Genomic DNA, 14,678 nt, shown 5'->3' with positions numbered 1-14,678 from the left:
GTGCGCTACGTCAGACTTAATTCGAACATAACTGTTTCCATCCCCCGTTTTGCGAATCAACATTTTTTCGAATCAACCAAAACCCGGCTAAAGCGAGCGTATTTTAGTTTGTGCAAATCAGGGGATTTTAATTCGAATTTTGGCGTTTCCACCAAAATTTTCCGATGCGATACTTCGAGATGTGCATCTAAACAGGCTGATGGAAACATGGCTAGTGTTACTGATACTATTCTTTCTCACACCTTCAACTCAAACCACCAAAATATATAATTTAATCATTACATTCATATCAGAAACATGCAGGAGACTAGTCCACTGATGGACCCTGATGAGGACTGTTGGTCCACTGATGGACCCTGATGAGGACTGTTGGTCCACTGATGGACCCTGGTGAGGACTGTTGGTCCACTAGGAACAGTCTTAGTCAGGGGGGCAGCCCTAGTGACAGGCCTTAATAAATAGTCACAGTAGTAAAGTTTGGGAAGTCAGATTATGACCGTGTGTCATCCACTGTATCAGGAGGAAGTGCTTGTTTAGAGAAGTGACCGTCGTCTTGACCTGCAGCAGGAGAGTATTATAAATGAGAGTAAAGCTCCAGTCGTTTCTTCTTCATTAGTAGTAAATGAAAAACAAACATCCTGCTGAGATCGTCATCAGCCTGAATGTCTGATAACATCTCTGGTGACTTTCAGCAGAAATAGTAATGCACTTCCTGGCAGAGAGCGAAGACTTATCTCCATCTACCATTAAAACACTGACTGACTCAGAGTGTGTGTGTGTGTGTGTGTGTGTGTGTGTGATGTCATTCCACAGAAAAATGTGGACAAATTCTGTTCATCAGATCACATCTGCGTGAGCCTCATTTCCTCCAGTGAGAGTAGAAACGTCCTGAAACAACAGTGTGCACATCAGTTCTCGTGTCTGCAGTGCAACCAACATATCGCCGTCTTTAAAACTCTCATCATGTTCATTTGCTGCATTTTGATTGGCTGACTAAAGATGCAGCATGAAGCATCCCGTCCCTAAAGCACCCTGCACAGACCAGAACCCTGCAGTGATTAAAGGCATCCCTCCTCATCCTCTCAGCTCGGTGACCTGCAGACCTCATTTCTCAGGAAATGAACTGTCACATGCAGGCCTGGACCGCCGCCAGCTGACGGGTCGAATCTGAAACCCTGAGTCTCCATTTCTATAAGATCCTGCGAGCCGAGCAGCTGCAGATCTTTAAGACGCTCTCAGAGACACTTTAGCTGATTAAGTGTCAAGCGGCTAAGACGGGAGGATCAAAACAGAGAGCAGCGTCTGATTTTATCTGAAGGATCTGCAGGTCTGATCTCTGAGCTGCTGTGTGGAACGCCGTGCTGTTAGAGCATTGAGCAGCCACAGTGCTGTTTGTTAAATGTCTCCCAGGGACTTACACAATTCAGAGGAGTTGTAATAGAGCTGATAAAACACTAACATGCAAAATGAAACTCCACGTGAAACAAAGCACACCCTGACAGCTGAACGTCTTACCGCAGCATGCAGATGTACTGTCCGGTGTCGGCGGCGGTGGCGGGCTCCAGCAGCAGTCTGTCTCTGTCTCTGCTGAGCCTCGAGCTGCAGACGAGAATCACATTAGACTGTGAATGAACGTAAATCAGATCCAATTACAGCGACATTAGAACAAACCTCCTCTAAGTCTGGTGACGCTAATCGAGCTGCTCGCCTCCAAAACACCATACATCCTGTCTGGAAGGGAAATCGTTACGCCGCTCTTCATCAGTCAGTTACTCTCAAAGTGTCTCAATTAGTCTGAATGATCCCAGATTGGTTTTTAAAATAGAGACTGAGAAGTGCATGCATCAATCCATCGTGTTTCCTGAGGGCCCACAATCGAGCCGCTAAGGAACATTGAGTTTAACCACCTTTTACGCTACTACGGCAGCTCTGTAGTGACTCTGCTGTAACTTTATGAATGAAGAGAGTAAACTATAATTACTGCCTCACAGTTTTACGCCTCTGCAAACCAGTCAAGTTCCTCTTACTGTGAAAACATGGATGCTTCACACACAGAAGATCTGTACAATCAGCACAGTTTCAAGATTAGAGTCACCAATGGACAGCCACACTACTGCTGGCACAGAGGCATAAAACAGGTAAATAATCAGTGGATCAGAACTTCCTGTTGTACCTGTTGACCTTCCTGTTGTAGGGGATTGGCTGCTCCACATCGTGACCCTCGGGGACACGGTACCAGACGAGGTTGTGCCCGGCGCTCTGGGAGGAGGTGTAGTTGTAGACGGAGGGGTGAGAGAAGAGAGGGCAGGAGAGCCAGCCGGCCTCCCCCTCCATGACCGACACCGCCCCTTCGCTGGACTCCCCCCAGTCGTAGCACGTGGGCTCTGAGGGAGACAGAGAAAATGTTGGCATTGTGTATTTCTGCAAAACACGGATTGGTTACACTTGTTATCATGTGGCGGACAAGTTTAAACTTGACGTTTCAACATGTGGTTTGGTTCAAGCACAAAAAACACTCCGCATTGGTTAGGAAGAGATCATGTTTTAGTTTTAGGGGCACAACCCCCGCTAGAAACACAGCGTAGCACATTTTTGTAGTTGTAGTGTGGACAACAAGCTTCGGGAAAATAGTCTTTGCAAACTTAAACAATGTGTACAACTGTGAGAAAGTGATTCAAATGAAACCAAGAGAAAAACATTTAACCCCAACATCTTTAAGAAAACATCACACACACAAAAAAATCAGGAACACTGAACGAAGTCCAAATATTTAGATTAAACAGTCAGAAAAACAGCAGTTTCTAAAAATAAAAAAGTTGGATATTTTGAGGACCACATCGAAATATTTCATTAAAAAAATAGTCTGAACATTTGATGAAATAGTCTTAATATTGTTGGAATACTTCAAGAAAGTAGTTACAACTTTTTGCAAAATGAGTTGCAATATTTCTGGAATATTTCTCTGACTCTTGCTGAAGTGTCCTTGAGCAAGACGTTTGACCCCAAATGTCTGCCAGTGAACGGGTCAGCGTCCTGCATGACCGCTCCATCAACATTAGTGTAAGTGTGCGTCGTAAGTCTATTTAGCGTTTCCATGGTCAGAAATGTTTTTCATTATCTCTCAGTGCAATGAAACACTTCAGTGCTGATCACTTGTCCTGGACGGAGCAAAAGGTCGAACGAGCGAAAAACTTGAGGCTGTTGTGACGAAGTTCTTTTATAACTTGATCATTATATAATGATGGAGTGAAGAGAAAGAGGAGTGGAGGGACGTCTCTCCCTCTCTGGATGTGGTCCAGTTGTTCTGGCTCTGATTTAGAGTTTTTATGAGGGAATCAAACAGAGCTTAGTGGATGTCGTCGTTAACTGGCCTTATTAAACGAACGACGTTATTACACTTCCATCTCATTAAAGGCTTAAAGCACAGAGGGCAGCTGCTCCATTAAAACACTGGAACTCATCTGAGCTGCACACTAAACACTTTGTGCTGAAACTCAGTCAGAGAGAAAGAGACCAGGCTTCATCTGAGACTGATCTGCTGCTGCTTTTATTTATGAAATTTGGTTTGAAATGCTGCGAAACATTTGACACAGACACAACCAAACAGAGCACAGTGAATGAGATGTAAACAGGCTGCTGATGTTTGTGGACAGTTTCCTGACCCTGACCTTAAAGCTGAAAATATCCCACACTGCCCTGATTTATTTCCGTGAGGCTGGGAAAGCCTCTGAATCAGAGGAACATCAACATTTAACATTTGTGCAAGTTACTTTTTCTGTACATGAATCCCATGAATTAAATCTTTTATTGTTTAAGGATAAAGACAAACAAGTGCAGCCAGTTTGTTGATTAGTAGAGTGTGGATGTAAAAGTTGCAGTTTTCTGGTCATGTAGGAAGCTGATCAAAAATGTGCAGTGAGAGTTCAAACAACATACAAGATTAATGAAATTAGTGTCTTTGCGTCTTTAGGGACGAAGCTAGTTCAGGCACAAGTAAAGACTTTTGTTTTATCAGCATTAAGCTGTTGAACATTATCGACCAGCTGCTTGTATAGTGCTAAGACAACTTTGCGATGTATTCAGATGTAGAGCTGGATATCATCTGCAAAGAAGTAACAGAACATGAGGAATCACAAGAACCCCTTAAACCTCCACTTAAAAGATCTCTAAAGCCCTTTAGGCATTTAAATCACCAAAAGACCTCTAGAACCAATCAAAAGACGATTGAATCTCCTTTAGGAAATACTTCAAGGGCTTTAGTCAGCTCTTTAAGAAGCCCCAGGCCCCCCTCAAGGAACTCTGAATCTTGACGCTTACAACTTTCACTGGAAACTCCTCCGAGATACCAAGAACTTCAATGTCCTTCAAGTACCTGTAACAGCTCAAAAATGTGGAGACAACATCCAAGATTGTGTTCAGTGTCTTTGCGTCTTTAGGGACGAAGGTAGTTCGAGCACAAGTAAAGACTTTTGTTTTATCAGCATTAAGCTGTTGAACATTATTGACCAGCTGCTTTTATAGTGCTTAGAAAACTTTGCAATGTAAATGTAAATTAAATTACATGCTCATAGAAATGGCTCAGAAACATCTGTAGGAAGTCAACTACGAATCCTAGAGGGAGCTGCTGCAATAAACATCCAATCAGAGAGTTTCAGGTCCCATTTCTGTGCAGCTAATGGCAGGGTGAAGCGTGGGGCTAAGTATCGATACTTGACCAAAAAACCCAGAACCGAGTAGTATCGAAACATCCTCAACCAAGGGGCTGATCCCAGACTGTCCCAACTCCCTGCTGTATTGGAAAACTTTCTGTTGCTGCCGTCACCAAAGCCACCGTACTCCCATGGAGCAGTCAGTTTGATGGGGCTAACAGTCAAGTCAGAACGTTTGGACAGATTTTTTTAATAACCCTGTTCCTGCGTGCAGCACTGTAGCCTTCTGAATATGATACAACTCTGAATTCATAGCTCTTCTGTTCCATGGCGACATCTGCTGAGGCTCATGGGTACAGTAGTATTCATAACCATTCTACATGCCAAAACATTTAGCCGGGAGGGAAGATGAAACACTTCTGACGACCAAATTAAAAAGAGAAACTGCAAATCTTCACTTTCTGATTTTCACTGAAAGAAAGACTCAAAGAACAATTAATCATCCGGCTAATTTTCTGCCAATTGATTTAAATGAGTAACGGTTTCAGCTCAAGTATTCAGTCTTCAGCCGATCAATCAATCAAATCAGACACACACACATAAACACACACACACTCCTTCCAAGGCCTCATTCATAATGGATGAGTAATGGATGGAGGATGAAGACGATGAGTGTTCAGTACGTGATGATAATAATAATGACTAATGTGTTCTCCACAGACGGGCCTCTTCCAGTGTCTCAAAACAACTTACTCCCTAAAATCCCCCTTAAATTAGATCACAGATCTTTATCTTAAATTCAACAATGAAAGTTCAAGAGAACATCAGGCAGGTGAATCACTAGTAAAAATAATCATTAGTTGCAGCCATACTGACTGGAAGTTAACCACAGCTACAAAAACTTTTCAGCATCAAACTTACAACATCTAAATGATCAATAAATCAAGTTGTAAGAAAGATTCAGAGTTTATTAGATAACTGAGGAGCAGCGGCCTGTTTTGGGCCTCGAGCCTCAGAGTGTAGGACGCTTTCAGCTCGGCTGATTCTCTGGATACTGAACACTGAACGCTGGATTAATGGAGGCCCTCTATCGTCTGTAAAGTGTGTGTGTGTGTGTGTGTGTGTGTGTGTGTGTGTGTATGTGTGTGTGTGTGTGTGTGTGTTGGTAATTGACCTGTCAGGTTTTCCTGCCCAGAGTATTAGTCTTTCTATTAAAACCTGCTCCAACATCCATCCACCTCCTTCTCCTCCTCCCTCACTATACATCCATCCATCTACAGTAACACCACCAGCCTCATCCCTCCACACACACACACACACACACACACACACACACACACACACACACACACACATTTACAGACAATAGAGGGCCAATCCATCCATCTGTAACAAGCAGCTCTTTTATTCTCATGCAGGTTTCAGCTTCAGTCGGAGCTGCTCCGTATAAAGACGAGATGTGCTGTGTAATAAATGTGTCGGATATTGAGCTGCATATATGAGACGCAGTAAAAATGTAATTGAACATTTTTACTGCGTCTTCAGACCTGAACATCTTAATTATTCTCCACATGCACAAGAAGAACATGTCTAAAACTGAGCGAGGTCAAACTAAACAAACACTTTCACATTGTCAGCATACACTCTGAATATGACGATGAATAAAGGAATGACTCTGACTGAAAACACCACGTTACAAAGACAACAGTAAAAATGTCACCTTAATAAGAATGTCACATGCTTATTATCAGTAACGGGCATTGTGGTGATGCAAGGAAGGAATGCGGCCCATCGCAGGTCCTTCGTTAGGTCCCGTTTTGTTCTTTGGCTCAATGCAAATGTTATAAATAAATAATTTGGTCCTACGACGTTTTTCTCTGATCAGAAGAGATGAATTTTTAACCAGGCTTCATCTCAGCGCAACGACTTTGGAATCAAAAATAATTTGAACTTTTAACTTCGCTGAAGTTAACTAACAAAAACATTTGGTGTCGTTCGTCATCAATCACCAGAAAAAATGTTGCCACTGTACGTTCCTGCAAACCGTGGATACTTTACATTTGCAGATACTTTATAACTTTACATTTCTTTTTGTTTCAAAACCCTGGTTAACGTGTGGTTTGGTTCAGCCCAGGGGTCGGCAACCTGCGGCTCTTTAGACCCTCTCAACTGGCTCCCTGTGGCTTTGACATAAAATTATACAGTTATTTTTTAACTTTCAGATTTTCGTTTATATTGTTGTAGGCCTGGAGAGATTATTGCATTCTACATCTGTAAAAATGTGCAGCCTACACATCAAATTAAATGTTTTGACGTTTTATCAACTAAAATGTACATCATACATCTATGACCTGCTAACCTGGAAATCCAGATGCCCCGCCCCTAGCACATTCGAATTTGCACTGCGGGGATCTGGCCCCGACGAGCAGAGCCCGCTGAATCGCCCATCGGACCAATCAAATCGGTCTATCTGACAGAGGCGGGCTCTGGGCGGGCGTAACATGATGAGGACAGCGCTGCGCCGTAGGAGTCGAAAAGTAAACGGCCAAGATGGCAGCTGCTGAAGGACCACGTCCATTCAATTTAGCTTTGGAAGAAACACTAAGCCAGCTACACTTATCTTTCTCCTGAGAGAGGAACAGAAGACTGCCCTAGAAGCCTTCGCTTCCAGGAAGGACGTTTTTGCTGTTTTGCCGACGGGATACGGCAAAAGCATAATATATCAGTTAGCCCCACTGGTCGGCAAACACATGGGGCTTAGTGCAATGAATACGTCACCTTGTTTTTTGCTCTGATTGGCCATCGTACTATCCAGTTGCGTGCGGTGGCATTTGAAATGCCTCAGTTAGTGCCGCCCCTTGGGTAGGAAGGGTGTATCGGTGAGGGCCAGACTCTAAATCTTTCTAGATTTGAGTCTGGATTTCCAGGCTAACGACCTGCTACTTTTTCGTCGAAATTTTGCTTTCTTTCCTGTGTAACAAACGGTCAGTTTAATGTGTCATCGGTCCGCGAAGAAATAAAAATAAATCTGCAAGTGATCTCTGGTGCTTCACAGTCACTGTACAGAGGAGGGCTAATAGCACGAGCTAATGTTAGCGAGCAGGGTCGCTGCTCGTTCTGATTTGTGCCGTAATGGCGTAGTGCATAAAGTTACACATTAAATCATGTAATCACAACGTCATTAATGGCGCCGAGAAAATGACCTGAGGAGTCTCAGAGTGTTTTTTCATGTTGCAGACGTGTAGTCCTCCACACAGAACATTCAGACACAGCCAAAGTCAGCTCATATACTACGTCACTTTGGAAACGTTGATGTATGTAACGTTCAATGCCAACCTTTTCTCTTGGTGACTGGACTACATCAGTCATTGTGTGCTGGTTCATCTTCTACGGCCTCTTAAAGTTCTTGCAGGCCGAACACAGAAGCAGCACCGCGGTTATTCCCACCACACCTCATTATGTGGTACAAACAGTTTCCCAAGTTGTCCCAGGCCACCTGAAACCATTGAACCCAGCAGGTCTGGTTTAATTATCTGTAAAGGTGTCGACATATGGAGCCGTGAATCAGCCTAATTTGCAACTGCAAAATCAATGATGTCACGTATTAATCCCTGAAGGTTTAATATTTGTACAACTTTCACAGAGACTTTTAAATATACGTCTGTGACATCATCAGGCTGCGGGACATTAAACACGTTATCTATATGCTCAGTGAGTGTGCGAGCAGTTTGTTGGTGTAATAGCGCAGTTTCCCCAAAGGATTCATTCAAGTTTCATGTCATTTCATTCACCAGCATCAGCTCCATCCATCTCCCCCCACTGTCTGATCCCCTCCTCACTTTACATCCATCCATCTTCACCTCCTTCTGTCCATCCCCCCCTCCTCCCCTCTACAGCCTCCCTCCTTCCCTCCACTCTCAGACAGTGTTACAAATGACCTTCCTCTCTCTGAGACCATCCATTCCTCGTCCTGCAGGGTGAGAGCTTCGGCTTTTAATTAACCCCGCTTCTGCAGAGTTGCACCACATGAGCGAGGGAGGATTTTATTTTATTTTCTACCTTCCATACGACGCACAATGTGGAAGGTTAAAAAATATCATGAGGATCATATTTCAAGTTTTTAATTCCCTTCACCTGAGAGAAGAATGCTCACACAGACGGAGCCGTGCAGCTCTGTCAGCGCTCTGCAAGATTATTTACTTTAAAACAATGTAAAGATTCTGTAAAACACGTCGACACATGAAACCTGAGTCAGTCTTGAGCGCAGGTGTAAAGTGAGGTGCGGCTCCCTCAGTGGTTTCAGTCTGCTGTTAAACTGATGTCATCGAATGTGTCCTCTAACAAGCTCCAGTCACAGCGCGGCTGTCACCTACCTGATGGGTTGCTGGACTGACTGACGGCTGGTGCAACGCCGCCCGCCACCAGGATGAGGAAGAGGAGGGTGGAGATGAAGGGCGCCCTGCAGAGACACAGAGAGACTGTTAATGTCTTATCAGCTCGTTTTGATCACTTTAATGTTTTATTTCAGGAGAAAATGTCGACTAGTCGCTGCTGTTTTACTGACACAGCAGAGTTTTGCCCACAAACGCCAAAATCTAACTGTTCGCCCAACTTTCAGCTTTATTACGTCTTTAAGATGGTTTGAACGCCGCTTTCAGGAGGAAGTGAAGCTCTGTCTGTCGTCTCTTTGCTACCAGGATTCTGTCTCGGCCCTCGTTCATAAATCTGCTGCAGCAGCAGAGTTAATCAGACTCGTTATGGGAGATGAGACGAGGTGATACTGACCTTCACCTCTCTTTACCTCTGTTCATCTCTTCATCTAAAGACCTCATGTAAAAGTCTTTCTGTGAGTGATTTCTGCTTTCTTCTTCTTGCTGCTCTCACATCTGATCTTATTCTACAAAAACACCTCATTCACATGTGAGTGTTTCCTCTTCCTCAGATCAGGGGTAGAACACACAAAGCAGTGGCGTTTACACACACAAGACAACTCAAAGTTTTTTAAATATTCTGACTAAGCTGTTCACGTGTAATGAAAAACAATATTCCACAAGTATTCCTGTTTCCATGCAGCTGTGCAGACTGTGATTAATGTGCCCTGACATGTTGATTATCACGTCAAAAGCTGCTGCTTGTCACTTTGCATCAACATTTCTTTACAGTTTTCCAACAGTGGTGGACGCATTGGACCGTGTGAACACAGCCTCCTTCTTTCATTCCTTCAAACACCTTCTTCTTTGGAAAAAAAAGGTCAGCACTGTGATATCTGTTCATTTCCAAGTCTTTCACAATGTTTGAAAGTGGGTGTGTTTCTCTGTCTGCACAGAACTGTGGGTTTTTCTTTTGGACATGCATCTCTTTCCCAGCCTGAAAACTGACCCACTGTTGGTTTGCGTCCACTGGGCGGACCTGACCATAAACAGGACGGAGGCCAAGAGGACATTTGTGCCAAATTTGAAGAACTCCCCATCAGGCGTTCTTTAGATATCACGTTCACAAGGACTGGACGTATGACACGAAAATATATACAAATATAAACACTTGAGGGATGAAGGAAACCATCTGTGACACAAGATGGACGAGGATACGAAGAGTTTAGTTTCCTGCTCTGAAGAACTGAGTTTACCCCCAAATTCTGAAGGAAGAACCAGAGAACACCTCCAGATCCAGACCCCAAACTATCAGAGAACAGTTCAGACACATCAGACAGGACGAGGTGTCTGCGTATGTTTTACATTTCAAAATAAAAGACATGTGAAGTTGGGAGAAGCAGACGAAGAGGAGGAGGAGGAGGAGGAGGAGGAGGAAGAGGAGGAAAAGGAGGAAGAGGAGGAAAAGGAGGAAGAGGAGGAGGAGGAGGAGGAGGAGGAGAGGAAAGATGAAGTGAGGCTGGAACAAACAGACGGAGAGAGGATGTGTCATGGTGGACGATCAGGCAGAGCTAGTGGATCCCAGGAGGGACATACAGAACCAGAGCTGCTCCACAATACCATCCATCACACACACACACACACACACACACACACACACCTCAATAAAACCTCCTGTGTGTGTTCATATAAGCGTGTAATATGCCTCAGGTATGGAGACGATAATAAGCGCCGCAGCCCGGCCCCAGAGGATTCTGGGTAGTTAATTAGTCATTTCCACACAAACAAACACTCAGCAGTTTCCTCTGTGCTGCAGAAAATCATATTTCACACTCTGATCATCATTTAGCATCGACGCCGCCGGCCGCAGTCTTTCATTTACACTTTGTAATTTACAATCACAACGTTCGTCTCAGTGGAGGTTTGTTGTCACGGTCCAGCTGCTGCTCCTCTGCTCCTCTGCTCCTCTGCTCCTTCACTTTATGACGGGGACACACAGACTTTGGACTCTCAAACAAAAGGATGGGACGTTCAATTAGTGCAAACACACACAGCTGAGGCCTCAGGAGCTGCGTCAACGGTAGAAAACTATTGTGGATTTGGTTGTGTTTTGGACGTGCAGAGCGTCAGTGTGTTCAGATACTGAAGACGACCGCTGTAACACAGAGCTACACTGAGTCCAGGTCTCAGACTAAGAGCCAGGAAATTACACTTCTGTTTCAAGATAAAGTTTTTATGTGGATGTGTCTCATAGTCTCAGGTCTGCTGGAGCTGTGCAGGAACCAGATGTGGCTGTTTCTCAGCGACCCGTCACAGTTTGTCCAGCAGGGATAGCGCCACAATAAGCAGCTGTCTGTTACAGAAACACTTTGCCCCCAGTGCTGAGTAACAGCATGTGAGAGGGGGGTTTAGTGGTGTTTATCAGTGAAGACTACAGATTACAACCAGCTGACACTTCTCCTGGTCAGAATTCCTTCAGTGTTGATTGTTGAGGAGCTGAATTATCCACAGAGGTCTCACACCAGCTGATTTACACCAGGAAACACTCTGAATAAAACACTTTTAAATCTGTGTTTTTCTGACGCTCTCGCAGTGGAGGGGCTGCTAACTATGGTCCCTGTCTGGTGTTTGGTTCGTCTGTTCCTGCCTGTTCTCAGTCCAAACACGTCAGACACCACCGCTGCTGTGTCACTGATCTAGACACCAACAAACAAAGGCACTTTTTGCAGCGTTATAAAACGCACCAGCCAGCAGCAGTTTGTAACACCGCTGGTAACAATCTAACATAAGGAGATGAAAAGTCTCTATCTGGTGTGCAGAGGGGAGGTGGACAGGTCAAACAAGCCCTGGACTTTACACCAGGAGGCAGCTGTTCACTTCCTGTGTGAATGAAGAGCCAAACAAGGAAGTAAACGTAACTAGGAGGTGCTTCACTGACATTCAAAGTATATGATTAAGAAGACTGTAACTAACGAGCAGAGACCGTCACATTTCTGTAATAACAGAAGCGTATTTTAAAGAGACACGATGCATGCAGCGTCCCACAGTGTCAACACCTGAGGATACCCTGCATGTTTTATGTGGATGTTACAGTCCACAGACAAAGCAGCAATATTTGACGAGTTGGGATCAGACCGTGTTGAGGCAACATGGTGATCTCATCATGGCGATGAGGACCTGCTCCCTTTATAAATATAAACAGCTCCTTCAAAGGTAACAAAAACATAATGATTCATATCCTCAGCTGATTAAATAAACACAATATTCCATTTAAATCCCACACACTGGACCGTTAAGCCCAAACATGATCTTCTCCTAACCATTAACAGAGGTAATAGTTATGTTATGTAGTTGACTACAGCGGCCAGAAGGCTGTGACTCAGACATAGAGCAGGTCGTCCACCAATCAGAAGATTGGCAGTTTGATCTCAGCTCCTCCACATGTCCAAGTATCCCTGGGCAAAATACTGAACTCCAAACTGCTCCTGATGGCTGCTCCATCAGGGTGTGAATGTGTCAAGTTTCTGTGACATTATAATGTGCGTGTGTAACAAACCCATCGTCTGCAGAATGCAAACAAATATTCTGGCGGCTGGATTGTAATCTGTGTCTCAGCTGTCTCCTGACTAATGAGGACTGAAATCATCCCTGAATAACCAGCAGCATGAACCCTGACCTCCTGCACTCCCTCAGCTCAGACAGGAAGTTCATTCAGCTGCTGGAGCAACAACCTGCAGACTGTAAACCACAATCAATCAGCTGCAGGAGAGGCCCGATCCACTGATCAATAACAGCTAAGCCTGGATTCATACCTGCAGTCAGGCGCAGTTTGTCACAGCTGTTGGTTCAGAGTCAAACACATGATGATGGTTTACAGAGACACTTCCTGTTAACGGTTTAATTTGAGGAGGATGTTTTAGGATGATCCAGGTTACAGTGTTCGTCTGTGCTGGAGTTTATATATTCACCAAATACTCGAGTACAACGCTGAGGCACTGGTGCTTCATATGAATCCAAACACATCACATGTAACAGTAACACAGGTAAGCAGGTGATGGAGGTCTTTGTTTGACATGTCAGGATTTATGTGAGGGTTTTTGGTAATGATGATGGTGATGATGATGAAGAGGCAGGTGGACTGCAGTGCTCAGCTGTGTTTCTGCTGATCGCTGCAGATCCCCCCAAACTGATGTGAGTGACGATAATCTGATTATCAGAGCGGATCGATGGAGAACAACGACTCACAAACTTGTGTGGCGGATCTTCATTTAAAAAACGTTCATTTTAAAACACATTCACGGTCTCAACAAACTGAACCGATTTTTTTTTTTTACAAATTTTAAGACGTTTTTACAAATACTTTGAGTCTCGTGAATAATTCGGCTCACAAATTAGCAACACTTTGCATTGAGAAAACTTTCCTGACCGTCTGTAACTGTGTCCGTCGCGGCGCGTTTGCGGTTACTGGCTTGAGATTAACAAAAGTTGTATTTCTGTTGATTTAAATGCAGGCTGGTGTTGTGTTTCAAAGCCGAAACGTAGAGTACATTAATATTATTAATGCTAATGTGTAGTTTAGCTGTCACTTTGTATGTGCTGGTAAGAATCTCTGACAAAACTATAAATTGAATGATTTTTTAATGAGATTCCGCACACACAGGACCCCAAACACGAGCGAACCGCAAACCCCGGTCTATCCCTGGTTAACATGTTGTTTATTTTCAGTCCCGGGTTGATGCTCTCATTCAAAGCTTCAGTCAGTGAGTCAAACCACACAATTACATTTAATTAACATTTAATTACCATTACTACAACAGCGACACGCGGCAGTGCCAGACTACATAGAGAAAATGACACATTTAAGACATAAAGCACAGCAGGAGGTGAACTTACATTGACAGCAGGTCCGGGAGGTCTGCTCGGTGTCTGCCCGGTCGGGATGAACCAGTCGGGGTTATACAGCTCAGCGTCCCGGTGGACGGGCGGAGCTGAACCGGGCGGGGGCGGGTCCGGCGGGGCTGTGAGGGGGTACCCCGGGTCTCTGTGTGTGTGTGTGTGAGTGTGAGAGAGAGAGAGAGAGAGAGAGAGAGAGAGAGAGAGAGAGGTGCGACAGTCCTGCAGCTGACGCACACACACTCACACACTCACACACTCACACACACCCTCCGGTTAGCACCGCAGCATATGATGAACGGCCCCGTGGCAGGGCTCGGTCACGGCTGTAAATCTCCGGGAGTAACGGCGGCGGTCCCCCCGGTGGTCCGGGAAATCTTCCAGCTGATGGGCGGTGGCGCGAGGAGCCTGTCGGTCCCGGTAATTAACGAGCCCCGGGATGAAGTCACGTGCTCATTAACTAATTAATTAAAGGCAGCGAAGTGTTGCAGTTATCAGAGACAGGAACCAAAACAGAGAAGTGACGGACACACACACACAGACACACACACACACACACACACACTGTGACACACACACACACACACACACACACACACTGACAGACGCAGAGAAACTTTCTGTGTTTAAATCTGCGACAAAACAAGTTACAGCGGCACAGAGCGGTGTGTGTCTCTGTGTGTGTGTGTCTCTGTGTATTTAGGAAGTAAAAGTTGAGTGTATTCCGGTTGATGCTCCTCCTCCTCCTCCTCCTCCTCCTCTTCCT

The 14,678-nt window shown here is 44.7% G+C and overlaps 1 protein-coding gene across 1 annotated transcript in view; it reads right to left on the bottom strand.

The window, feature by feature from the left end:
* LOC126403125 (interleukin-1 receptor accessory protein) overlaps nt 1-14,602 on the bottom strand; it is a 27,908-nt gene extending 13,306 nt beyond the window's left edge. The window contains exons 1-4 of the mRNA XM_050065598.1: nt 13,913-14,602; nt 9,023-9,108; nt 2,174-2,384; nt 1,516-1,599 (exon numbers count right to left, since the gene is read on the bottom strand). Coding sequence (XP_049921555.1) covers nt 1,516-1,599; nt 2,174-2,384; nt 9,023-9,108; nt 13,913-13,914 — 383 coding nt within the window. The 5' untranslated portion in view covers nt 13,915-14,602. The remainder of the gene's footprint in view (nt 1-1,515; nt 1,600-2,173; nt 2,385-9,022; nt 9,109-13,912) is intronic.
* Between the last annotated feature and the right edge of the window lie 76 nt (nt 14,603-14,678).

Source organism: Epinephelus moara, chromosome 2, assembly GCF_006386435.1.
Source record: "Epinephelus moara isolate mb chromosome 2, YSFRI_EMoa_1.0, whole genome shotgun sequence".
NCBI lineage: Eukaryota > Metazoa > Chordata > Actinopteri > Perciformes > Serranidae > Epinephelus > Epinephelus moara.
The sequence above is the reverse complement of the archived record's forward strand: the minus strand, read 5'-3'. Positions and strand labels throughout refer to the sequence as shown.